General features: G+C 41.7%; 3 protein-coding genes across 6 annotated transcripts in view; 2 read left to right on the top strand and 1 right to left on the bottom strand.

Annotated features, from left to right (window-relative positions):
* Positions 1-343: 343 nt before the first annotated feature.
* akr7a3 (aldo-keto reductase family 7, member A3 (aflatoxin aldehyde reductase)) lies at positions 344-3,096 on the top strand. Its single transcript, XM_041888400.2, has 7 exons — positions 344-817; positions 1,154-1,341; positions 1,451-1,555; positions 1,686-1,782; positions 1,911-2,010; positions 2,146-2,275; positions 2,627-3,096. Exons 1-7 carry the CDS (start codon positions 517-519, stop codon positions 2,786-2,788), a joined length of 1,083 nt encoding a protein of 360 aa, XP_041744334.1. The 5' UTR covers positions 344-516; the 3' UTR covers positions 2,789-3,096.
* Positions 3,097-3,267: 171 nt separating this feature from the next.
* LOC121575359 (mRNA turnover protein 4 homolog) lies at positions 3,268-5,442 on the bottom strand. The gene is made up of 8 exons (XM_041888401.1): positions 5,340-5,442; positions 4,971-5,029; positions 4,748-4,851; positions 4,513-4,594; positions 4,322-4,389; positions 4,024-4,175; positions 3,718-3,794; positions 3,268-3,594 (listed from the first exon to the last, which is right to left on the bottom strand). Exons 1-8 carry the CDS (start codon positions 5,365-5,367, stop codon positions 3,436-3,438), a joined length of 729 nt encoding a protein of 242 aa, XP_041744335.1. The 5' UTR covers positions 5,368-5,442; the 3' UTR covers positions 3,268-3,435.
* A 7,940-nt stretch (positions 5,443-13,382) lies between these two features.
* The window catches only part of iffo2b (intermediate filament family orphan 2b), a 40,835-nt gene continuing 26,707 nt past the window's right edge, over positions 13,383-27,510 (top strand). For all 4 annotated transcript variants that reach the window (XM_041888402.1, XM_041888403.1, XM_041888404.1 and 1 more), the window contains exon 1: positions 13,383-14,376. In XM_041888402.1, the coding sequence (XP_041744336.1) occupies positions 13,886-14,376 (491 nt within the window). In that variant the 5' untranslated portion in view covers positions 13,383-13,885. The remainder of the gene's footprint in view (positions 14,377-27,510) is intronic.

A 27,510-nucleotide genomic window follows, 5' to 3' on the forward strand; every position in this document is an offset into this window, starting at 1 on the left:
TGTTATGTAAGCTATGTTGCTATTGTAGCGAATTCGGGGGGCAGCCCTTACCGGGACTCAAACCCGGGTCCAGCGACTGTCAAACTAACACCTTAACCATTACGCCAAGAGGTCCGAACCTCTTGAGGAGGTCGCTAGGTGTTGGGTTAAGGTCGAAACTGTATTTAGGGAGAAGATCAATTCAAGTCATTGATGAAGTTCTGAATTATACTTCAGTGGAATCTGTTGTAGTTTGCTGACATCATCTGGTTGAAATGAGAACTGCACTAGGGACCACGCTGTCCCTAGTGCAGGAATTCAAATTATTGACAGGACTCCGAACCTGGAAATCTTTGTCGGACGGAGGTAACTGAACTCTTCACTGTACTCCCTCCTCCAAATATGAACCAATTATGTTTGTGACAGTCGGGTTCCCATTTTACGTACACAAAAGCGTTTGCTAACTTTGACACACTCCCCTACTGCTCTGCTTGCGCGTCCTTTGACCTGTGCTCAGCTGACACAACGCGGTTTATTATGCTTTGGGGAGCAAGAGTAGGCCTGTGTGGACTTCACCAAAGACTCGCTTCAGGATCCAAGTATTTACCGCCGATTGTTTATCATCATCGCAACATGTCTTCGACCGGATCAACACAGTTGAAACGCCCGATTTCGCTACTGGGATCGATGGCGTTTGGGGGGCGTGCTGACGCTGAGACAAGCACAAACATGGTGAAAGCCTACTTGGAGCGCGGCCACAATGACTTGGACACTGCCTTCATGTACACAGACGGACAGGCAGAAACTATCATTGGGGGAATGAATCTACCCAAAACGGGTAACGAACACAGCTTTAATAGCCTACTGTCTAGTAAACTAACATTGTAAACAAAAGTAACATTATAATCTGAGTAGGCTATGTTGCACCACTGCTGCAAGTGTTTTTATTTCACCAGATGCCATGCATACTAGTAGTAATTGTAACTACAAATATGTGAGTGAGTGCATTAAAAGTTCAATCATACTGGTGCATAATGTGTGCCCAGATGACAAAACTGCAAACTACAATGTTACAAACCACTGCTATATTACCAGTATGACTTCTTCTTACACATGTTATATGACCCAATTGGATCTTATCAGCCATGTTTGTGTTTATTGCCTGTATCTACAGTGAGCATTGCCACCAAGGCCAACCCCTGGGACGGAAAGACCCTGAAACCAGAGAGTGTGCGTTCCCAGCTAGACACCTCTCTGAAGAGGCTGCGTACACAGTGTGTGGACCTCTTCTACCTCCATGCTCCAGACCATCAGAACCCCATCCAGGACACACTGCAGGCCTGCCATGAGCTCCACGAAGAGGTACCGGCCCAGAGGGCAACCCTCCCCACACCCACCACGTAATACAAGCATATTTCACACCACCTGGCTCTTTTGTAGACATGGCATTTATTGCTATGTTGGTTTTCAGGGGAAATACAAGGAGCTTGGTTTATCAAACTATGCTGCATGGGAAGTGGCTGAAATCTTTACCATCTGCCGACACAACAACTGGATCCTTCCCACTGTTTATCAGGTAACACGCACAGAAAGTCTACATCTGTAATTTAACACACTGCCTTCGTTCAAAATAGATATTATTAAATAGTAACTATGTTCTAAATGATGTTTATCATTTCCTTAACCATAACTGTGCCTTTCTGCAGGGAATGTACAATGCCACCACACGACAGGTGGAGACAGAGCTGCTACCATGTCTGAGATACTACGGCATCAGATTCTACGCATACAACCCTCTAGCAGGTACTGTGCATCTATATAACTATCTATAATGCCTTTAACATGACAAGATATTAAGAGTATCATAAATAATCTCAATGTCTAGTGTGAGAACCTGGTATAACATTCACTCAGCTCTTCTGTGCAACCAGGGGGCCTTCTCACAGGGAAGTACCATTATCAGGACAAAGAAGTTTCTCAGCCTTCAGGACGATTCTTTGGTAACAACTGGGCTGGTGCTTACAGAGACAGGTGAGATAACAGAAAATGGTTTTAATAAACTAGTATGGTCATAGTAGTTACAATAAAAACATGATTTGCCCAGATTACCTGTACACTAGATACAATTAAACATTACATTTGGATGATTTATGTGTTGTGTGTCAGGTACTGGAAGGAGAGCCACTTCCAGGCGATAGACCTTGTTCAGAAGGCCATGGAGACAGCATATGGCTCAGACAAACCCCCCATGACATCTGCTGCTCTACGCTGGATGTACCACCACTCCCACCTCAAGGTAACCGACCACATGCAATAATAAAAACAGGGACAACCCGCTAGGTCACTTTGGCTGCATTTACACAGGCAGCCTAATTCTGACCTTTTTCCACTAATTGGTCTTTTGACCAATCAGATCAGCTCTTTTGCCAATAATTGGGCAAAAGATCAGAATTGGGCTGCTGTGAAAACGCAGCCAATGATTACAAATCAAATGTTTTTTTATAATGTGAAAAGGATAATTGTCACTCAAAATGTCAGCAGTACTATTTAAACAATCTTAAACATAAGTTTAATAAAAAATAGTGTGTTGTATGTAGTGCTAATTGTTGGGTCCTCTTGTACCTGGGCTTTGTCTCCACTGTTCCAGGGTGATTTGGGAGATGGTGTCATCATTGGGATGTCCAGCATGGAGCAGCTAGAGCAAAACCTGTCTGCATCTGAGGAGGGGCCTCTGGATGAGCGTGTGGTGGAGGCCTTCAAACATGCCTGGGACCTGGTGGCCCATGAGTGCCCCAATTACTTCCGCTAGATGGCTCCTCAACAACCCTTGCTAGACTATATCCACTAACTCTTGCCATTTTACCAAATGTACCTTATACAATTTGCTAATTAACTAACATGTACAGTGAGATGTAGGTTTTACAAATAAGTCAGTTCGGTTATCAGATCGATGCTTTAGCGAAATTTTCATTAAAAAAAAAGGGTGCCGATTATGATTTTGGTCCTGTATATTATAATGGTGAACACTTCATGTAAATTCAATTAATTGAGTGGGGAGGTGTTTTCAGGAAACTTTTTCTGGAGGCTGTCTTGACTTTAATAAACTGGGGAACAATGGGACAGTATTTTTTCCCTCAATGATTATACACTGATCTGCCATGGCCGGTGCGTTGGTGACTAACTTTATGTGGGCCACGATTTTACAGCTTAAAGTTATACTTTGCATTAACACTTCCCACTGATTTTTTTTTGTGGGGTATGTTTTATAGGACACAACCAAGCATACTGTAAGTTTGTACTGTTGTATTTGATTTATAAAGCACAAAATGTATGTACACAATTCAATGGGTAACATTGCAACGAGGAAACACTTTAAAGTAGTTTATGTTTTGACGTCTCCTAAAAAGTATTCACAGTATTAAAAACAGTCTGAGAAGTCCATTGCTCTATCCAGATTCATTCCCCATCCCCTTCTTCCTCCTCTTTTTCATCGTTATCCCGCATGGCTTCTTCCTCCTCCTCTTCCTCAGCTAGCTTCTCAAAGTCGCTCGTTTCAGAGTTCCACATGCACTTGATCCGCACTCTGAATTCAGCCATCTCAATCCCAAAAAGTTTCTATGTAATGGAAAATAATTTAATTTGATTAGATAAGCCATTTATGGGACCATCTAGCAACTGGACTTGCAGAATCTCAGGCCTATCAGAAGGTGTAGACTGGGGGAAAGGTTTAGAACTCACCAGAATACGGGCCTGTTCAGGGGTTAGTGTGTCTCCCTCTTTGCACACTTCATGGTCTTTCAGTAGCGTCACCACTCCTACGACAAAACAATGGGGTATAAGCCAACAATTGCAACATGTATTCCTTCTCCTTTGGAATTAATCAAAAGAAAACCTTGGGTTGTTAGATCAGAAGTTGAAGTTTGTATCAGAAGCATAAAAAGTTAATTTGAAATAAACAAAACAGGTCACTAGAGGGAGGTTAGGGACATCCTTTCATTACAGACTTACGAAAGCTTTCTCTGAACATCAGAGACAGGTTCTCACCTTTCTTGAGTGCTGTGGGGAGTCCCAACTGTCTCAGCTGTGGCTCCATGGAGTGAGGGAACTGTTCCAGGGGTCCTTCATCAAGTGTTATAGCCATCCCTGCCTTGTTTCCTGCTCGTGCAAAATCCATCTCTTTGAACTGGCTGAAATACCTGAAGAACATTTTTCAAGAGAAAAACAATTCATATGAAACTACCACGGAGGACAAGGAATAAGCCACAGCACTGGCTCATCACAAAATATTTACTCAATCTAATGATGGTACATTAATGGAAATGCAAGATATTGGTCTACTTACTCTTGTACCTCTTCCTTGGTTTTATTTGTGAATAACACACCCACTTCTCCTCTCAGAAACTTGCTGACCTACAAAATAAACAGACATACATTTACTGAACTCCTTGCAAAGTGTCATGCAATTTCTCTTCTTTTTTTTTTCTCTTTTTTTTAAAAATACAAGACCCTCACTTTAGCACAGATTTTACATACCTTGTGCAAATTGTCTTTGTATTCGCTTGTTGATCCTTTACCTATAGCGATCATCATAACTTTGTTTTTGCCAAAAAAGAATCTGTGAAGGTGAAGAAAAACCTTACCTTATTGTCAAACTAACTAGTCAGTCAGCTACATGTATTTATACACATAACACGTTGGTGTCTGACAATTTGATTCGTCTTAATAATGACAACCAGGCTGCATAGGCTAGTGTGTTGAGTGTTCTTACCGACTGTGTTTCCAGGCTGTCCTGATGTCTTTCAATTTGTTGTTCCTCATGTTTGCCACAGAGAAGATGAACAGGTGCTTGTATATGTCCACACATTTCCGCAACTATAAAAGTCACGGACATACAAATACAAAACTATTAGTCAAAGTTTTAGCTGGATACCAATGTCAAGACCGGAAACAACTAACTAACTAACTAGGATTGAATGGGCAGACAAAGTTACCTCTTCTATCAAGTTCTGTTTTGTTTCCAGACCCTTCTTGGCTGTTTTTGTTAGTGAAACTGAGGAGGAAGTGAAAAAGGAACACACTCAGGGTTAATACCTACAGGACAACAAAAAATGTTCAGCAATAGCTACATTTGTAAACATAATCAAGTTGCTAGCTAGTTATTAGCTTATGGTGCTAGCTAGCTACAGTATGTAGCTAACGTTAGCATCCTAGCTAGCTTGCGTGCTCCTCTTTCACCTCTTGATGCAATACATCCCCTGCAAATGCTTTAGTAGTGAACTACTACATCAAGTAATGCATTACGCCAAATTAGACTTAATATACTTTTAATGTACTGGATGAATCGGACATAAAAAACCTACTTTTCTTGTCCCTCTTTGACTTCGGCATGGTTCTCACGTTGTAGAGCAAGGCCTATTGAGGAAAACGACCCCACGTGTTTCTCTGCTGAATATAGCTGTCCAAAATATGCCTGACAATAATTCACTCTTCACTTGCATTTCCTGAGAGCATTTTCTGTTGCACCATTGAATTTAAATAAGATATTGAGTTTGATAATATAAATACGTTATTTAATTATCTTTATTAAACGTGTAGAAAAATGTGCTTCATGGACATGTCTCTTTTCCCCCAGCAGATGGAACCCTGCAAACATAAGACGGCACAAATAAGTGCTATAACAAGGCAAACATAATAAAGCCATTAGAAGTTAGTATGGTGTGACAGAAATAATGATTTTCTTCTTTATTCTATGGAGTTTTCTGTTGAGTGTCAATACTGTAGCTAACTCTTTTGCAGAATTAATTGAATTAAAATTGACAGCAGTGTCCCTTGAGTGAGATGTCTGTGGCATGTGCTTCTCTAAAATGTGATTCAATGTAGGCTAGTTAATCAACTTGTACTGCTTTAACAGACATATGGATACTGTGATAGAACCATCTATGTGGGTGTTGCCTGCTGGGTTTTGTAATAATTCTCTATGCCAGATGAGTGTATGGACATCACATGTATCAGTTCTTCAAGTCCTTCAAGAATTACTGTGTTGATTTGTATTAGGCTTAAAACTATGAATCCCCATCACCCATGCTTATATCTGTGAACCTGAAGTGAGAAATGCAGTGGCAAGAGATGAAATCCCAGATAGACAAATTACACCCGTATCCACAAAGCGTCTCAGGGTAGGAGTGCTGATCCAGGTCAGGACCCGTTTTTCACTTTTAGATCATAATGAATGCGAATATATGGATAGATCCTATATTACACCTATGTGCGAATGCTGTTCATTGACTACAGCTCAGTGTTCAACAGCATATTCCCCTCCAAGCTTATCACCAAGCTCAGAACTCTAGGTGAAAACATATCCCTCTGTTGTTGTCATGTGTTGCTACCATGCTGTGTTGTTGTCTTAGGTCTCTCTTTATGTAGTGTTGTGGTGTCTCTCTTGTCGTGATGTGTGTTTTGTCCTATATATAGTGGCTTGCGAAAGTATTCACCCCCCTTGGCATTTCTCCTATTTTGTTGCCTTACAACCTGGAATTAAAATGGATTTTTTGGGGGTTTGTATCATTTGATTTACACAACATGCCTACCACTTTGATGCAGAAAACATGCCTACCACAAAAAACTTGAGTGTGCATAACTATTCACCCAAACATAGCGTTTTCCAAAAAGCTCAATTTTAGTCTCATCTGACCATAGTACCTTCTTCCATATGTTTGGGGAGTCTCCCACATGCCTTTTGGCGAACACCAAATGTATTTGCTTATTTTTTTCTTTAAGCAATGGCTTTTTTCTGGCAACTCCTCTGTAAAGCCCAGCTCTGTGGAGTGTACTGCTTAAAGTGGTCCTATGGACAGATACTCCAATCTCCGCTGTGGAACTTTGCAGCTCCTTCAGGGTTATCTTTGGTCTCTTTGTTGCCTCTCTGATTAATGCCCTCCTTGCCTGGTCTGTGAGTTTTGGTGGGCTGCCCTCTCTTGGCAGGTTTGTTGTGGTGCAATATTCTTTCCATTTTTTAATAATGGATTTAATGGTGCTCCGTGGGATGTTCAAAGTTTCTGATATTTTTTTATAACCCAACCCTGATCTGTACTTCTCCACAACTTTGTCCCTGACCTGTTTGGCGAGCTCCTTGGTCTTCATGGTGCCGCTTGCTTGGTGGTGCCCCTTGCTTAGTGGTGTTGCAGACTCTGGGGCCTTTCAGAACAGGTGTATATATACTGAGATCATGTGACACATAGATTGCACACAGGTGGACTTTATTTAACTAATTATGTGACTTCTGAAGGTAATTGGTTGCACCAGATCTTATTTAGGGGCTTCATAGCAAAGGGGGTGAATACATATGCACGCACCACTTTTCCGTTATTTATTTTGTATAATTTTTTGAAACAAGTTATTTTTTTCATTTCACTTCACCAATTCGGACTATTTTGTGTATGTCCATTACATGAAATCCAAATAAAAATCAATTTAAGTTACAGGATGTAATGCAACAAAATTGGAAAAACGGCAAGGAGGATGAATACTTTTGCAAGGCACTGTATATATATATATTTAAATCCAAGCCCCCGTCCCGCAGGAGGCCTTTTGCCTTTTGGTAGGCCGTCATTGTAAATAAGAATTTGTTCTTAACTGACTTGCCTAGTTAAATAAAGGTTAAATAAAAATACAAATACAAAAATGTGTGAAAAATGTTGATATCAGTCCCATTGCTTAAATGGGATTTGTGCAGCATGTGGAAACAGTGCCATCATGGATTGCTGTCATACCTTGTGCATAGACTGCTTAAAGGGTAAGGAAACCAATAAGTCATTTTGTAATTTGGGTGAACTATTCCTTTAATTTTTTCCTTTTATAATGTATTTTAATAACTTTTTGGTGCTTGTGTAGGCTACCAGTCCAGACAAAATATTAAATGGTTTTAGAAGATCCGGATGTCAGCTTTATGTCTTACTCAGATTATTCAATATTCAGTTGTAATCATCATTATCCTGTGAAAAGATGCATAAAGGATGCTGTCTTTGTCGCACACATTTGGCAGACTTTGACCCTCTATAGATGCGAATCATGTTCAAGGGAAGCTTTAAAATATCACAATGCATTTCCTCTCAATCATGATATTGTTCTTTCACACAGGCCTAAGGGGAAATAGTAAATGATGGGTGTAGCAGTTATAGATTCCTTCTATATAAAAATAAATGTGAAATGAAAATCAAATTGTATTTGTCACGCTTTGTAAACAACAGGAGTAGACTAACAGTGAAATGCTTACTTACGGGTCCTTTTCCAACAATGCAGAGTTAAAGATAAAGATAAAAAATCTAATATATAAATAGTGACACTAGGAATAAATCCACAGTGAATAACGAATAACAATAAAGAGTAAAAATAACATGGCTATATACAGGGAGTACTAATACCGAGTCGATATGCAGGGGTACGAGGTAATTGAGGTAGCTATGTGCATATAGGTAGGGATAAAGTGACTAAGCAACAGGATAGATAATAGACAGCTGTAGCAGCAGCATATGTAGTGTGTGTCTGCCTATTTCAAGACCCGGCATATGGGGGTGTAGTGAGATACCCAATGGGCTGAACGATTCTCTTCTCATCATTCATCTTGAAAAAACGTATACTAAAAACGTAGAAATCAATCCGCCATCATTAACACAATAGAAAAATCCAATGACTTATTATTTAAAAGGGAATAGCATGGGCGACCGAGAAAAACACATTGCTACAATTTAAGGCCAAGTGGCAAACAATAATGCAGGCAGTAGGGATGGGGTGTGTGAGCATGCGGGTCTGGGCAGATGCGATGTAGTCTATGTTTGTGTGCATCTGTAAATTGTTGTTCGTATGTATAAGTTTGTATCTGGAGTTTTAAAAAAATTGTTTCTAAACACTTCTACATGAATGTGGATGCTACCATGATTACGGACAGTCCTGAATGAATCGTGAATAATGATGAGTGACAAAGTTACAGAAGCACAAATATCATACCCCCAAGCAGTGGCGGCTCCTGAAAAAATTCTCAGGGGGGGCAATTTTTCTGATGATTTAGGTGACCTACACACATTTTAAAAAAGATATGTCCAGCAACAACATGAAGACAGGGGCAGCATATAAGTCAATACCAGAAGCATTTATTGACTGATCTCAAAAGTGTTGGCTTACAAAAGCAAAATAAGTTATCACAGTAAAAATAATCAAGGGTGTTCTTTCACATTCCTCAACACTGCATAAACAATATGCATTTCCATAAAACACCTCATCTAATTGTGCCACAAAGTTGACAAGTCCAAGAAAAATACCAGGGTTGGTGGAGCCCTCAGTTTCATCTTTGCCTCGCAAAGCTAACTCAAACACTCCAGAAAACTTCACACACTGGATTAACCGGCTGAGGATGTGGCGGTTCTTGCTAACCTCATCGTTGTGGCGGCGGACAGCTAGCCTGTATCCCTCATCCAGTTGAGTGGCAATGTTCACTCTCCCCAAAGCAGACAATCTCAAACACCTATCCATGTGGGTCTTTGACAGCTCATGTTTCTTAATCTTTTCTGAAAGATGGTGCATGTCCGTTACACCAGTCGCTGTCCAAGCGGTGCTGTCTGCCGTGCCGCCTTCAGGGTGAAAGAGTAAGCAGGGGTAGCAGAAGACTGCATTAGCTACATCGCAGCCTGCTAGCCAGGTTTTTCGTTCGTACCAATTTTTGGAAAATCCTCGGGTGTAGGACTTTCCCCCTTTAGTAGAAACCTGTTGAATTATTAAATTTGGTCTGGGAGGTCCTAATTGTTTCGTTGCCAATTTATCTTGATTTGTTCGCCGACAAAAATGAACTTCTTTCAAAGAGACAATCGAGTTGCACTGAACGCTAGCCATCTTGACAGTAGTACGTGAATTGATTGACGCTGCTACCCGCTCTTTTCTTAGTTACGTTCATGGTTATGTTACGTATGACGAAAGCGCGTAAGTGCAAGCCCTCCCGGAACCCATAGAGATTGTATTGAAAGCTCTGATACAGAGTCTATGAGAGACTTCTGGGGCGATTTTCAACCTGACTGAAATCGCCCCAAAAGGGGCGGGGCCATTTGAAGCACGACTTTAGCCTGATTGGACATTTAGTGGCAGATCAGACGTCTAGATTAGAACACTGATAACTACATTTACATTTTACATTTTAGTCATTTAGCAGACGCTCTTATCCAGAGCGACTTACAGGAGCAATTAGGGTTAAGTGCCTTGCTCAAGGGCACATTTACGTCATTTAGCAGACGCTCTAGTCCAGAGCGACTCACAAATTGATGCATTCACCCTATAGCCAGTGGGATAACCACTTTACAATTTTTTTTGGGGGGGTAGAAGGATTACTTTATCCTATCCCAGGTATTCCTTAAAGAGGTGGGGTTTCAAATGTCTCCGGAAGGTGGTGAGCGACTCCGCTGTGTGGGTGGGGGGGGGGGGGGGGGGGGTAGAAGGATTACTTTATCCTATCCCAGGTATTCCTTAAAGAGGTGGGGTTTCAAATGTCTCCGGAAGGTGGTGAGTGACTCACGCTGTGGGGTGGGGGGGGTAGAAGGATGGGGGGGGTAGAAGGATTACTTTATCCTATCCCAGGTATTCCTTAAAGAGGTGGGGTTTCAAATGTCTCCGGAAGGTGGTGAGTGACTCCGCTGTGGGGTGGGGGGTAGAAGGATTACTTTATCCTATCCCAGGTATTCCTTAAAGAGGTGGGGTTTCAAATGTCTCCGGAAGGTGGTGAGCGACTCCGCTGTGTGTGTGGGGGGTAGAAGGATTGCTTTATCCTATCCCAGGTATTCCTTAAAGAGGTGGGGTTTCAAATGTCTCCGGAAGGTGGTGAGTGACTCCGCTGTCCTGGCGTCGTGAGGGAGCTTGTTCCACCATTGGAACTGTTGCCGTGATATAATTGATTAGAAAAAAAATCCCTTCCTTTTCCTGTTTGGCAGTGCGTCGCCCATATCGCCCTAATGAACACACCGCCCCTGCCCCCAAGATATGCTAACCTCTCACCATTACAATAACAGGGGAGGTTAGCAGTTTTTGGGGGGTATGATATTTGTGCATCTGTAACTTTCTCACTCATCATTATTCATGATTCAATCAGCACTATCTGTAATCATGGTAGCATCCACGTTAATGTAGAAGTGTTTAGAAACATATTATTTTCTTATTTACAATAAAAATGACTCCAAAATAGGATACATTATTTACCATTCATTTCTATTGGGCACATAATAATCTGAAACCCAACCAAAACAAACAGCAAATGCATCCAACAAGTCTGTTGATTCACAAGCTTGATGAATCATTGTGTGCTAGGAATATGGGACCAAATACTAAACTTTGGACTACTTTAATACACATATAAGTGAATTTGTCCCAATACTTTTGGTCCCCTAAAATGGGGGGACTATGAACAAGAAGTGCTGTAATTTCTAAACGGTTCACCCGATATGTTTGAAAATAGCCTCGAATTAAAGCTGACAGTCTGCACTTTAACCTCATAATCATTGTATCACTTAAAATCCAAAGAACTGGAGTACAGAGCCAAAACAACAACAAAAATGGTCACTGTCCCAATACTTTTGTAGCTCACTATATTTAGCAGCCTTGTTTAGCAGTCTTATGGCTTGAGGGTAGAAGATGTTCAGGGTCCTGTTGGTTCCAGACTTGGTGCACTGGTACCGCTTGCCATATGGTAGCAGAGAGAACAGTCTATGGCTTGGGTGGTTGGAGCCTTTGCAAATGTTTTGGGCCTTCCTCTGACACCACACGATGTACTGGGCCATACTCACCACCCTCTGTAGCGCCTGATGGTCGGGTGCCTTGCAGTTGCCGTACCAAGCGGTGATGCAGCCAGTCAAGATGCTCTTAATGGTGCATCAGTATAACTTTTTGAGGATCTGAGGGCCCATGCCAAATCTTTTCAGCCTCCTGAGGGGGAAGAGGCGTTGTCGTGCCCTCTTCACAACTGTGTGGGTGTGTGGACCATGTTAATTCCTTAGTGATGTGGACACCAAGGAACTTGAAGCTCTCGACCCGCTCCACTACAGCCAGGTCTCTGACCTCCTCCCTATAGGCTGCCTCATCGTCGTCGGTGATCAGTCCTACCACTGTCGTGTCATCAGCAAACTTGATGATGGTGTTGGAGTTGTGAATGGTCACGCAGTCATGGGTAAACAGGGAGTACAGGAGGGGAGTAAGCACACACCCCTGAGGGGCCCCCGTGTTGATGGTCAGCGTGGCGGATGTTTTGTTGCCCACACTCTCCGGCCTGGGGGTGGCCCGTCAGGAAGTCCAAGATCCAGTTGCAGAGGGAGGTGTTCAGTCCCAGGGTCCTGAGCTTGGTGATGAGCTTGGAGGGGACTATGGTGTTGAATTCTGAGCTGTAGTCAATGAACAGCATTCTTACATAGGTATTCCTATGTCCAGGTGGGTGAGGGCAGTGTGGAGTGCAATAGAAATCTGTGGATCTGTTGTGGCGGTATGCGAATTGGAGTGGATCTAGGGTGTCTGGGATGATGGTGTTGATGTGAGCCATGACCAACCTTTCAAAGCATTTCATGGCTATTTACATTTTACATTTGAGTCATTTAGCAGACGCTCTTATCCAGAGCGACTTACAGTTAGTGAGTGCATAAGTTTTTTTTTTTTTTCATACTTGCCCCCCGTGGGAAACGAACCCACAACCCTGGCGTTGCAAGCGCCATGCTCTACCAACTGATGTGAGTGCTATGGGGCGATAGTAATTTAGGCAGGTTACCTTGGCGTTCTTGGGCATGGGGATGATGGTGGTCTGCTTGAAACAAGTTGATATTACAGACCGGGTCAGGGATAGGTTGAAAATGTCAGTGAAGACACTTACCAGCTGGTCAGCGCATGCTCTGAGTACACGTCCTGGTATTCTTTCTGCTAATATTAACCTGTTTAATTAAAGGTCTTACTGCCATTGTCTATGGAAATCGAAATCACACAGTCATCCGGAACAGCTGGTGCTCTCAAATGCACCTAACTTTATGGATCTGATAATTTGATGGGCCATCTACCAGGCTGTCATCTTTTTTTAAAGGTGATATTGTTTTGTTTCATTTTAAGGTTGAACAATTTGTGTTTTGTGCACAGGGTGACTGGGAGCGCTGAAGCCCAAAGTGCAGAAATATGAGGGGAAATACAGTTCCCAAAAATGTAATAATGGACAAATTATCCCTAGATTTAGACTAGGCTTCCTTGAACAAAACGTTGCTTGTTTATGGAAAAAAAATTGTACTGTGTGAGCGCGTGCATTTGTTTTTGCGCGTGAGGGGGCGTAACAGAGAATGGGAGGGGTGATGCATGCAGTGCCCAGTTTAGCAGCTTGAAACATGATCCAGCGGAGCCACGAAGAGGCAGGGCTGTAGACTAGAAGCATAGTGTCATCACATCGGTACTGGAGTTCGGAGAGATATGTGAATAGGAGCGAAGAGAAAGAGAGTGAGAGAAAGAAATAAATATAATGTGTGTAGTGTAGAGAGAATGGGAAAGGGAGTAACTGAGAGCATTCAGCATCTGACAAAGCAAAGGCACGGTGTCTCATTTTCCTGCGTATAGCAGAGGAGGATGGAGCCTTGCCGGTTGCGCCAGAGGACTGGGCGGATAAGATGATCTGTTTGTGGATATCATTGTGGTTTTTTTCGCACCAATATGAAAATGTATTTTCTGGAGGTTTGAGGAGAGCGATGGTTGCATCACCTTGAACTGCCCTGTCAATCTCATTTCAAGGAGCCACATCATAAGAAACTCCGTGGGGAACTGGCCTTTTGGAGGATATGCAGGAATAATATCGGTTTGGTTGTTAAATTATTTTAGCAAACCAAGCATTAAAACCAGCGGTTATCAGTTTACCAGTATGATGAACTCTTTTTTTGATACTTCGCCTGCTGCTATGATCGCTACAATTCCTGTCAGGGGTATGTCCACTGCTGGTTCGGGCGCGGTAACCAGTGCTCTACGAAATGATTTGGGGTCCAATATCCATGTCCTGAAGACTCTGAACCTGCGGTTTCGCTGTTTTCTTGCAAAGGTTCATGAACTAGAGCGGAGAAACAAATTATTAGAGAATCAACTGCAGCGAGCCTTGGAGCAACAACGATACCAAGTATACACTCGTGAAGTAGCTGTCCAAACCGACTCTACTGAATCCCGAATGCCTGGTACCATTTGGAGTTTCACGCACGTGAGGAGACACGGCGAGCGCTATGAGACTCTCCAGGGGCCCGGTGTATCCTGGAATCATCCGGACGGTGTTGGGGTTCAAATCGATACCATCACACCAGAAATAAGAGCTCTGTATAATGTGTTGGCTAAAGTCAAGCGAGAGAGAGACGAATACAGGAGAAGGTAAGTCCCAACAAACTACTGCATTCCGACAGTGACATCAGTGCGCATTTCCCATTGCAGCAGTTTTAGGCCTGACTGAAAGCAGCAGCATCAGTCGAACTTTATTTCTGCATAAAAATCTAACTGGATGGTAATACAATATGATGATTATTTGTCACCAGATAGGAATGAATGAAATACGCCATGCGTAGCCTAATATAAAGAATATGTAACTCTCAACCTCAAATTTGCCAATATTTTGAAAGGTGGACTGATTCATTGCATAAAGGCATATTTTGGCAGCAAGGGTTTTGTAACGCTTGCCAAAACCATGCGATTGCACGATGCCATCTAGGCCTCAGTTTAGTTTTAACTCGACAGATTTGTTGAAACTTTTTACTTCATTGTTTAATTTTCACTCTACTGAGTCTGCAGGCGTTTTTCCCAACCCAGTACTAACACACCTGTTTCAAATAATGAACTAATCATCCTCCATGATTGGTTGAATGAGGTTTGTTACGGCTGGCTGGAACAAACCCTTACACGCTATACCCCCCTGGGACCAAAGTTAGTTACCCGAGGGCCGTCATTCATCTGTTCCCTCTGGGTGTTCAGCTCAGCCAGACCGAGCCGCCTGCATGCCCAACCCATAACTAAACTCTAGCCCCAACACAACTTCCTTCCCATCTTTTCTTTTTTATGTCTCATGGGAAAGGTTTGGAAAACAAAAGTTTAATAAAAACACCTACACATTAACACACAGAAACAGTACATCCTCCATATAATTCAATGTATTATTATTATTTATTTTTTTACCTTTATTTATACAGGTTTTTCTCATTGAGATAAAAATTAATTTTTCAAGAGAGACCTGGTCCAACAGCCGCAGTGGGAACAAAGTTTCAGACAAAACTACTTACATACACTAACACAACATTGAACAAAACTATAGACACACATACAGTACAACAATTACATATTACGTAAAGAAACACGAATGTCATAACTAAAAAACAGCTGTCCTAAAGACAATTACACTCTTCTATGATATTTAAAACGACCAAGTGTTTAAACTCCACGAACGTGACTAGATCACATCACATTTTTAAATGGTCAGGAGAGAATTCCAAGGCCACGGAGCTGAATAACTAAAACTATTTCTACCATGACCTGTTCTAATTCTTGATACTGTTAAAAGCAAATGAGAATGGGACCGGCATTGATATTTATTTACTGACCTGATAAAAAAAAAAGAACAGAGAGAAAGTGGCATTTTACCCAGCATGGCCTTATAAATCAGTGTATACCAGTGTTTAAGCCTACGCAAGGTCAATGACGACCAGCCAATCATGCTGTAGAGATCACAATGATGTGTTAGACGTTTTTGATTGGTAATGAATCTGAGGGCTGCATGATATACTGAATCAAGTGTTCTCAGGGTAGTGGTTGAGGCCTGCATATATATATATATATATATATATATATATATATATATATATATCACTAAAATCTAAAACCGCCAGTAATGTACATCATACCAGCTCCTTCCTGGCCTCCAGAGAAAAACAAGCCTTATGCCAGTAATAAAAACCTATTCTCAGCTTGAGCTTCCTTATCAAGTTCTCCACATGAACAGTGAAGCTCAGCTTATCCACCCACACTCCCAAATATTTGTACACTTTGACTTGCTCTATAGTATATCCATCCAATGTAGCAATGACATGATTAGTAACATGCCTGGCATTTGAAAATACCATGCATTTTGTTTTACCCGAATTCAGAACCAGCTTCAAATCATACAGATTCTGTTGTATGGTGTTAAATGCTCTTTGGGCATTTTCAAAAGATAAAGATAAACTACTACCACTTGAATAAAGAACAGTATCATCTGCATAAAAATGAACATCCGCTGTTTCAATATGATCCCCAATGTTGTTGATATACAAAATGAACAACAGTGGGCCCAAAATAGAACCTTGCGGAACACCTGAGCACAACTCTATGGACTCATATTTACAAACATCCCCCATTACACATTGTGTACGATTTGATAGGTAATTTATAAACCAATCTAGAGCATGACCAGTAATTCCACAACATTTTAACCTTTGCACCAACACAGCATGGTCCATGGTGTCAAATGCCTTCGACAAATCAAGAAAGACAGACACACAATGTAACTTCTTGTCAAGAGCACAGTTGATGTCATTTAAAAGCTTCAATGTTGCTGAAACAGTGCTGTGGCCAGACCTAAAACCTGATTGCATTCCAATTTGTAAGTCTTTCTGGATAAGAGCGTCTGCTAAATGACGTAAATGTAAAAAATGTAAGATGTTGTTTTCTTGGAGGTAGGCCTTCAGCTGCCTACTAACTAAGGACTCCAGTACCTTAGACAGTACAGACAATTTTGATTTGGGTCGATAGTTGTCAAGTAGCGAAGGATCTCCACCTTTGAAGAGAGGCAGTACAAAAGCAGATATCCATAACTTTGTGATTTCCTTAACGTTAAAAATGCATGTTAAGGGGGAACAATGATGTCTACAGCTAGGTGTAGGAGGCGGGGGTCTAGATCATCAGGGCCAGGGGATTTCTTTCTATCAATATCTTTCAGGGCTTTATGCACTTCTGAAACAGAGAAGGATGAGAAGGAGAACCTGGCGAAGGAGTGCACAGGGGTGTCAGGTAAATTCATAGGGGCTCATTTAGACCTTTAACCTTTTTAAATAAACTGCCTGCATCTAGAAAAATTATTTATGGCTTTCAGAATAGAGGTTCTCTCAGTTACAATCTGTGTGTCTACCAACAATTGTTTGGGAAGCTCTGTAATTTATGTCTGCGCTTATATGAACATGACTGGGAATTCTAACATATCTGTATCCATTCATCATCATCAATAGCGTCTCCGAGGTCTTCCTCAGATTTTTGTCTGACGTATTTTGTGTCATCGGGGAAAGCCTCTATCAACCCTTGATACAGTTTGGAAATCAACTTTAGAGGTTTGTCAGACTGCCTTAAAATAGTATTGATCTTTGAAGCTTCTTGCTTGTCCAGTGTTTGCTGCACAGAGAAAATAAAGTGTTGTATCTGCATTAGTTCACCTCTGCGCCTTCACAGACTGGTCTTCCCTGGCTGCCTGACCCTGATGAGCCACTGTCACCTTCTGATCCTGCTCAGATGAGGCATGACAAACAATTACCTTGGTGTACATTTATACATTATATTATCCAAGAATAGAATCAATGGTTCAATAATTGAAATTACAATTATTCCCAGATCCCAGACTGTAGCCTACCCATCAACTCAAGATGGAACTTTGTATCCATTCACAGATAGGTATAGCTAATATACTGCAAAATTAACCTGAGCTCCGTAGACTGGTCTTCCCTGGCTGTCTGACCCTGCAGGGACACCTGTCACCATCTGATCCTGCTAAGACATGATGAGCATAGTGTTGTGTACTGACTGTGCACCATGACAGTGAAGCCTGTAGAGCTGTTTATACCGTGTCAGTGTGAAAAGTAGGGAATTAGCTAGGGAAACTGACAGATCAATAACGTTACATTGCTTTCCTGACTAATAAAACTCTCATCGCGCTGAAAAAAATCAGAATATCAGTCTTCAATCGTTTGGCCGCTGGTTTCATCGTTTGATTCAGGTCTAGTGTGATTGAGGCAAAATAATAGCAAAAGTTAGTGAGCTAGATAGCTAACGTTAGCCAACTTTTGGCTAGCTCTAGCTAATGGTACATCATCAAATTTACTTCTGTTGAAACGGGACAAAACAAAGGCTACAAAACATTTCCATATACACAACAGCTGTTAAGATACTGCTACCTGACAGATAGCTAGCTAGCACTGAACTGGCTGTGGTAGCTACTAGCTAGTTAACTAGCTGGTAGTAGTTCATTCACTTCAGTCGAGAGGGGATGAAACATTAGCTAACGTAACATGTCAGTTACACTACTAGCTCAGCACTGGGAATATTTATTTATTCTTCTGTCAAACAGCAGTTACCCTGCCATTGAGATCAGTCAGCTAAAGAGTGGCCAGTTTCTGCTCTGCTTGCTTTTACAACTCGGAGAAAGAAATACATCTGAGCGGTAGATCTCGGCTTGCTTTTTGACTGCGAAAGTGGTCTTTACTCAGAAATGGTTGGTGACCACTGTCCCAGAGGATTTCCTGCAGCATCCCTGGCCCAGGTCACTACTGGCCAGCTTGGCTGGCTACTACAGGGACCCTGTCAACCACCTCTGTTGCCCCATGATTCAACCAGGGAAGCATTCCGTAGGATCCTAACTGAACCAAGAGTTTGGCTATGGGACAGACTCACTTCCATGCCCCCACACTGACTCATACTGATGAAGTCATGAACTGTGTTTAGTAATCTAGTAAAGTAGCCCATTTGAAACTCTGCTGCAAATGACCGGCAAGGAATGGAACAATCTTGCAAAACCCTGCTCACATTATGGTTGGGAAATACTAGCTCCTTGTACCTTTACCAGCTCCTTGTACATTTCTGCAGTTAAGGTAAAAAAGGCATAGGCCTAATGCTTCCATTGCTAAAATCAGGGAGTCAGTAGCTGTCAGTTGAGGGCACAGATATACCCCTGTCAAAACCACTTGTATAGTCATACATTTAACTGCTAGGCTTCAGACACTATTGATATTCATAGATGCACTTCAGCTAATAGCCCTCAAATAAAATAGCAATTCATTCTGAGGCAAGATTGCATTTCCTGCTGTTCAGTATTGAATGGACAGAACATTCAGGCATGATGACAACTCAACTGAGTAGGATAGTCTGTCAAAAGATTGGCCTACAGCTTACTAAATCAAATCAAATTGTATTTGTCACATGCGTCGAATAAAACCAGTGTTGCAGGAAATCCTCTGGGACAGTGGTCACCAACCTTTTCTGAGTAAAGACCACTTTCACCACCTCCTGTTGCCCCATGATTCAACCAGGGAAGCATTCCGTAGGATCCTAACTGAACCAAGAGTTTGGCTATGGGACAGACTCACTTCCATGCCCCCACACTGACTCATACTGTTATAACTTGTAAATAAGACTTACATTCTCACTTGGTAATCTCATGCAGAAAAACAGACATTGGTGATGTCATTTCATGGGTCAGTAATTAGTCAGTGAACCATTCTCACCAATATTTTAATCATCGACATGCATGCCAGTCTTTCCTGGTTGAGGGTTGACGAGAGATTAACTGCTTCTCTACTAAAATCTCTAGTAAAATCTTTGAAATTGTTACATGTTGCGTTTTATATTTTTGTTTACTATAATATTATGGTTGTTTGTTTTTGCTGTTCTCCAAATAGCCTTTTAGAGTTTTAAAACTGTGTAGAAATGCAGTAAATTAGCTTCCTGCCATACCCTAGATTTAGCTGAACTGATGCCACTGACTTTCAGCCCAGTGTGCTGATTTATTAAAGCTTCATGAGTGTGGACACACACCATGAGATGGATTGCCAGCTGTATGTTCATTTTCTGCTTCTTTCCAATGAAACCTTCCCAGATCCAGTGCCCATTTTGTAATCTTCAGGAAAAACAGAATGATTTGTCACCAGCCAACACATCATCACAATATTGATATATCTATGGAATTAGTTTGGACAGGAATTTGTTTTTGTCAACCAGATTTGGGAAACTTTAGATCTAAGTATCTGATACAGTATCTAGAGACATGGCAAGAAGTAATTAATTAAATATGTTAAACATGTCATGACAGGATTTGTTATTACATGATTACATATTGTTCCCCCAGGGAACAATAATGATAAACTTCTTTCTAAATTGCTTAGTGCACAGTTGCACAATGTTTATTGTTTTGCAGTTGTGCAACAGTCTCTGTTATTTCTTGGTCGCAAAGTTTAACGCCAGATTTGGGTAAGAGCCTTACCTCTTGTCTGATTTTATAACAGACTTTTAACAGTCTGAGCATGACATAGATTTACAAGCAATAATTATTTTTGGGGATGCACACACACATACACATGCAGGCACACACACGCACACATCGTCCCATGGATGGGTGATAAGCTCAGTAAGTCAGTGAGATATCCACATGCTGGAATATGTGGACAAGAAGGTTACATGTCTTTCATGTTGACAAATGAGAATAGAAAGATAGGTGACCAGGTTCATTACCAGTGCCCCAGTTCAGATTGTCTCCTTGAGATTCAGCAGGAATCGTGCTGTATATCACTGTGATAAAGATCAGACGGTTGTCAGGACAGTTGTGTATGGTGGTTTTTCCCTCCAGGACTTATTCAGGATAGGCTACATGATAAAAACCACATCAAAGCAGTGTGGCTGAAGACAGCTTGGTAATCTCTCCTTCACCCATATACAGTATGTGTTGTTTATTGCTCTCCATTACTGTAGTCATATAATGTATATGACACTATATCATTTTACCATGTTGGCTGATTAATGATCGTTTAGTTCATGTAAACCAATGTGAAAGTCATCCATACTTAATACCAAAGCAATGGTTGAGTATGAGAACCACACACATAGAAAGAACCACATCTCTAAGCCGATCATGAAAAAGGTATTTGAGCTCCATCCCAATCACTCACACGAGAGAGATGGAGAGAGAAGGAGAAAAGCAATGTCCTCCTTGTCCCTTGTCCCTTTTTATTGACAGTGTAGTGTGGCAATAAAGTGTGCGTGCATGTGAGTGTGTGTCTGTTGCGGAAGTATATATATTTTTTTACTGTAATGTATTATCCTTCTAGTGTGGTGGTGACACAATACGACATTGTGGTTGTGTGGGTTTTTTGTTGAATGGCATGCAGGCTTCACACAGGCTGTGTGTGTGTGGTAACTTCAAATCAAACAAGAAAGAGAGAATAAAGAGATGGATCATAGTTGTAAATGGGCAATAAACTGATTTAGAGTCTGATTTAGTTGGACGGATGCTTGCTATTTCAAAGCATCCTGCAGTGGGATGTTACACAATTTCTATTTGCAATAACTGCAATTATGACTACCCAGGTTTCGAACCTGTGACATCTGCACAACTCAATGCCTTGTTAGACCTGTGAGCTAATCCTTACAGTAGGCATAAGGTTTGCGAGCTAACACAAGTCTTCTGTTCTCAGGCAAGGTTACTCATCATGTGACCATAGTTCACTGAACCACCTCTGTTACACAATGCTTACTGCAGCAGTTCAGACACAGCGTAGCCCTCCATGACACATCAGCAGTAAACTATGCCCCAGTTGGGATTTGAACCAGTGATCCTCCATTCTTCCTAACTGTTCGGCCATGCCACTGGAGACGATCCACTGCCTTCCCGGATGCCCTTTGAAAAAGGACCTGTTCCAAATCCCAACCAGTGCAGGCATGCAGCACAGCTCCTCGGGACAGTCAGTTTCTTCCTGCATTAATAATTGAAGGCAGCTGAATTTAGCTGCATCGCCGAGTGTGGATCAATGAGATGAGAATCCTGAGGAGACACTTTCTCTCTGCTTTGATCTCTCTGCTGCTGTTCAGAAGATGAAAGGACTAATTGGGCTTGTTGGGTCAGATTTAGCTGCCTCCCCAACAGGAGGATAAAGACCTGCCCACGTGAAAAACCTAATATGGGTAATTACAGAGCACAATGACCTCAGGTTTCAGGTTGGAACTGTATAACCATTTCTCTCGTCTATATCCAGTTTCTAATGATTCCCCAAATATAAACACATTTCTGCTGTATGTATGCACAACTTTTCCCACTGTTGTGGTCTGCTATATGCAATCTAGATCTGCTGTTCAGGTAGAACTTGCCCTGTACACAGCAGTCAGTCAGTCCCAGACTGCACTGCATCCTGGCACTCAGCCCCCTGCTGATAACCCCACTTTCTACCCCCTGCTGATACACAGGCAGAGTGAACTCATTTCTGAGAGCACACAGCTCCTGGTGATACTCTCTCCCTCTCTCTCTCTCTCTCCCTAGCCCTGTGGAGGTCAACATAGTGATATCAGACTGTTATCAAGGTCAGGACGTTTTCACAGGTATCTATGTCATTAGAAGCTCTCAATTATCCTCAGTGGAGTTGATGATAAGCTGCTTTTCATGAGAGGCTGCAGGCTAACAGTAAGGTCAATGATAAGGATATAGAGTGCATTGGTGTGAAGGAGACAACAAGGAAATGTGGTTTCTTTCCATATTGATTCACAACAAAGAACTGTGGTTTCTCTCCATATTGATTCTGGGGGAAACTCTGGGTGGGTGGTCACGTGATGGAACCGCTCTTCCTTGTTTGCCTCTGTCTGCTTTTTCAGTGAGTGCACCACATTCCTGGAGCAGCACTGGTGCAGGTGGAGCTGATTATTCATGGACATCGATGGAGCTGAGCGCAGAGGCACACTGCCATGTATGAAAGTGCAGGAATGCACCGGTCTCTTCTAACCACTGTTTACCGCTAGAGCAGGAGGCTATGGTCTAGTCTAGTGGATAGGGACATTCAGTGGTGAACATTCACATCAGGAGGGGCATTCTACTGCTGTACAATGGATTTACAGAGGATTTGGGTCTATCTGTGCACGTTAGTGAAACAGACACTTACTGTATATGTGCCTTTATCACTGCTGTATTTCAAAATCTGATTAATACAGAAGAAACATTATCTTGGTTGACATAAGAAGCTACAAGACTTAGTACACAAAGAGACGGCCTCAATCACTTACACACCCTGGGCTTAGGGTAGAATGGCCTTTTTATGATAGTGTGCTAGCGATTTAGGGATCGATATGGGTCAGTGTATTTGATCTCGTTATGGGTGAGTGAGCTCAGACAGGGATATTAGAGCTATCTCTTACATATGCCGTTGCATTAGACCAGGCTAGACATATCTGTCTTAGAGACACAGTAACACTTAAGATACACTTAATGCAGTGGGATGGAAAGCACATTAACCTTCAGTGGCAGCGTTTTCATTATGTCTATTTAAGTGGCTCACCATGCAAGGGCTGGTCATCATGGTGATGTAGACATGCTTTTCTGTGGGATGAAAAGCGAGCCCAGATATGTACTGTATGCAATGAGTATCTATTATATTTAATAGCCATTCAGATATAGTTTGCTGTAAGTTATCATTTTGTGGGCAGGCACTGTGGTGCCACCAACCTCTCTTGTGACCGATTCTAAACTACCATTCGATTTATTGGCACTCTTTCATCTTATTTTCACTAAGTGATCTTTGTAACCTACTGTATATTGAATTAGGACGTGTTGGTTTTGACATGCTGTACCTTTAAGCCAGGGGATAAACAACCATGATGGATCATGATGAGAGTGAGGGGAATTGAGAGTGGGATGATAATGGGGGGAAGCTGACTTCCTGTAAAAACAGCTGTCATGTTTTCATGGGAGTTCTGATTTATTTTACACTGTCTACAGGTGTGTGTACCTAGATGATAAAAAGGGATGTACAATGGGGTATTATACAGGGATAATGGAATGCAGATACATGGCTTTCCCGTGGTTTAAACTGTACACACCCCGATTAAGGAGGATTTGTGCCAAAGGTCCTCTCTAATGAGTCTATCCACCCACAGTTCCACCCAAATCAGGCCTGAGCATGCCATGGGGTGTGTGTCTCAGTGGTGACAAAACACATTTCATAATACTCCCCAAATTCCCCCTCATTTGTTAACTAGAAAATCCCATTGAAATGCACCATTATTAACCTAAAACAGAATTTCAAAAAGACGTGCTAATTTTCCACCATGAACTATGTTTTACCTTTTCAGCTCTTGCTTTCATGCAGTTTAATGGCACTCTATATCTCTTGAGTCAATAGCCATGAGAGGACAGCCAATGTGCTGGGCTCCAATGTGGCCTGCAGGAAGTGAAATCTATATAGTGGAAACATCAGTACAGAGCAAGAGTGTGCTCAATTGTACTCAATTGAGAATGGGTGGGTGGGCTGCAGGGTGGGTTGGTTTTGCAGACCTCAGTAAAAAAAAAAAAAAACATTACCCTCAAGCACCTCATAAATAACAAATTGCATCAATGTGCTGGAACTGTTGATGCCCTTTCCTGGGATGAAAGTAACATTTTACTTTGAGATTTTTTATTGGATAAATGAAATGCCACATAATTATCTTTGGTGTACGATACAGTGAAATGGCCAGCCTGTGTCTGTGAGGGAGAGACTGAGACATCACACAACTGCTAAACCAGTTGTAGAAAACCATACATTCCTTATGGTTTGTAGAAGAGAAAAACAATAATCTATTCTGTGTTCCTTATAGAAGTCCCTGTTGTCAGGCATTATTCAGCATCTCTCTGTGAGTGAGCTTTACAGCAGTGGGTCTAAACCTTGTGGCCCAGCCTTAGAATCCGCAGACTCAGGAGAAAAACTAAGCATTAGGTGTGGATGCTTTGTAACATTGTCTCCTGCATCTTGCATCAGTTTATGGTGTTTTCAAAATGGCAGCCAGTGCTAACGTGACAAGTCCCTGCAAACCCATATTTAATGTCTGCCTGTTTAGATAAAATGTCAGCAGCCTAAAATTGTTACTGTTGATTAAATGCAATTACCTGTGCCCTATAGAGCAATTATGTGTTTTTCCTTCCAGGCTGTTCTTTGATCACACCTGTCAACCCAGTGCCTTGTATTAATATGGGAGATTACCTGTGTGGCTGGCACGTGAGGCAGTCAACCAGAGCTCTGCCAGTCTTTTCACTGGGTGTGTCCTTGTGGAAGAGCCAATGGACAGACTGTATACCCCCTTGGGGGCAAAGAAGGGCCATCATGTGTTTACACAGTTCAGAAACTGCAGACAAGCCTAGCACACACTCCTATTGTGTGGATAGTCGAGTGGTGTGTGGCAATGCATGGTGTGGGCCAGGAAAGGCCATGGGATTAGGACTGTTACAACGTTGGCTCCAACCCATCCGGCACTACACCCTCTCCAGGGTATGTCCTACGGTCCCTATACAATGTATTTTGTTGAGCTAGACTTTGATGAATTCAAAGTTACACATTGTGGGTTCATCAGCAAATAGCTGACGGAATTGTGAATGATGTAAAATGACTATTTACTACAGACTACCGAGGCCCTTCTCTGTATCCTTAGTGTACCAAGAGCCCGTTGTGTGTTGTCAGAACCTAACCCTTAATGGTTTCTTAGTGCTAGGATTCATGGAAAAGGGAGTTTCATTATACTAAGATTTAGAATACATACACTACCAGTCAAAAGTTTGGACACACCTTTTTCTTAATTTTTTACTATTTTTTACATTGTAGAATAATAGTGAAGACATCAAAACTATGAAATAACACATATGGAATCATGTAGTAACCAAAAAAGTGTTAAACAAATCAAAATATATTTTATATTTGAGATTCTTCAAATAGCCACCCTTTGCCTTGATGACAGCTTTGCACACTCTTGTCATTCTCTCAACCAGCTTCATGAGCTAGTCACCTGGAATGCATTTCAATTAACAGGTGTGCCTTCTTAAAAGTTAATTTGTGGAATTTCTTTCCTTCTTAATGCATTTGAGCCAATCAGTTGTGTTGTGACAAGGTAGGGGGTATACAGAAGATACCCCTATTTGGTAAAAGACCAAGTCCATATTATGGCAAGAACAGCTCAAATAAGCAAAGAGAATCGACAGCCCATCATTACTTTAAGACATGAAGGTCAGTCAATACGGAACATTTCAAGAACTTTGAAAGTTTCTTCAAGTGCAGTCGCAAAAACCATCAAGTGCTATGATGAAACTGGATCTCATGAGGACCGCCACAGGAATGGAAGACCCAGAGTTACCTCTGCTGCAGAGGATAAGTTCATTAGAGTTACCAACCACAGAAATTGCAGCCCAAATAAATGCTTTACAGAGTTCAAGTCACAGACACATCTCAACATCAACTGTTCAGAAGGGACTGTGTGAATCAAGCCTTCATGGTCAAATTGCTGCAAAGAAACCACTACTAAAGGACACCAATAAGAAGAAGAGACCTGCTTGGGCCAAGAAACACGAGCAATGGGCATTAGACCAGTGGAAATGTGTCCTTTGGTCTGGAGTCCAAATTGGAGATTTTTGGTTCCAACTGTCGTGTCTTTGTGAGATCCGGTGTGGGTGAACGGATGATCTCTGCATGTGTAGTTCCCACCGTAAAGCATGGAGGAGGAGGTGTTATGGTGTGGGGGTGATTTGCTGGTGACACTGTCTGATTTATTTAGAATTCAAGGCACACTTAACCAGCATGGCTACCACAGCATTCTGCAGCGATACACCATCCCATCTAGTTTGGGCTTAGTGGGACTATCATTTGTTTTTCAAAAGGACAATGACCCAACACACCTCCAGGCTGTGTAAGGGCTATTTTACCAAGAAGGAGAGTGACCTCCACAATCCCCTGACCTCAACCCAATTTACATGGTTTGGGATGAGTCGGAAGGAAGGAAAAGCAGCCAACAAGTGCTCAGCATATGTGGGAACTCCTTCAAGACTGTTGGGAAAGCATTTCAGGTGAAGCTGGTTGAGAGAATGCCAAGAGTGTGCAAAGCTGTCATAAAGGCAAAGGGTGGCTACTTTGAAGAATCTCAAAAATAAAATATATTTTGATTTGTTTATCACTTCTTTTGGTTACAACATGATTCCATGTGTTATTTCATAGTTTTGATGTCTTCACTATTATTCTACAATGTAAAAAATAGTAAAAATTAAGAAAAACCCTTGAATGAGTAGGTGTGTCCAAACTTTTGACTGGTACTGTATTTCAGTCTACCTGGTTTTTCTTAATGATGATCCCCTGACATTGTTTAAAAAAAAAACCACTCACAAACTATATGTTGGTATTGGTTTCATTAATCCACAGTCCCAAAATGTTTTGCATGTCAGCAATCAAGTTTTCAAGATCTAGAACTTTCAAAATACAATAAGTGTTGCAGTATGATGCGATTTGCAAAGCTCATTATAGTGTGACACTATCTGTATTTTGAAAGTTCTATTCCTTTAAGCCCAGTGTGTTTGATCTGGTTTCAAGCCGGTAACTACATGCAGACTCAACATATACAAGTAACTAGCTACAGTTGCTGCCAGTCCCCATTTAAGAAGCAATAATACCCTGCATGTAAAGACAATACATTAATCAAACTCACAGCTTATATTTTCCAATACAGTGAGGGAAA

This window comes from Coregonus clupeaformis, chromosome 10, assembly GCF_020615455.1.
Source record: "Coregonus clupeaformis isolate EN_2021a chromosome 10, ASM2061545v1, whole genome shotgun sequence".
Lineage (NCBI taxonomy): Eukaryota > Metazoa > Chordata > Actinopteri > Salmoniformes > Salmonidae > Coregonus > Coregonus clupeaformis.

What these genes read in the sequence shown, in the direction of transcription:
- akr7a3 (XM_041888400.2), top strand. Translation starts at nt 517, where the DNA reads ATGCTTTGGGGAGCAAGAGTAGGCCTGTGTGGACTTCACCAAAGACTC. An exon ending in GCCATGAGCTCCACGAAGAG is followed by an intron (nt 1,342 to 1,450) that starts GTACCGGCCCAG and finishes GTTGGTTTTCAG; the next exon opens with GGGAAATACAAGGAGCTTGG. An exon ending in ACCACCACTCCCACCTCAAG is followed by an intron (nt 2,276 to 2,626) that starts GTAACCGACCAC and finishes CCACTGTTCCAG; the next exon opens with GGTGATTTGGGAGATGGTGT.
- LOC121575359 (XM_041888401.1), bottom strand. Translation starts at nt 5,367, where the DNA reads ATGCCGAAGTCAAAGAGGGACAAGAAAA. An exon ending in GTCAAAGAGGGACAAGAAAA is followed by an intron (nt 5,030 to 5,339) that starts GTAGGTTTTTTA and finishes CTTCCTCCTCAG; the next exon opens with TTTCACTAACAAAAACAGCC. An exon ending in ACAGCCTGGAAACACAGTCG is followed by an intron (nt 4,595 to 4,747) that starts GTAAGAACACTC and finishes TCACCTTCACAG; the next exon opens with ATTCTTTTTTGGCAAAAACA.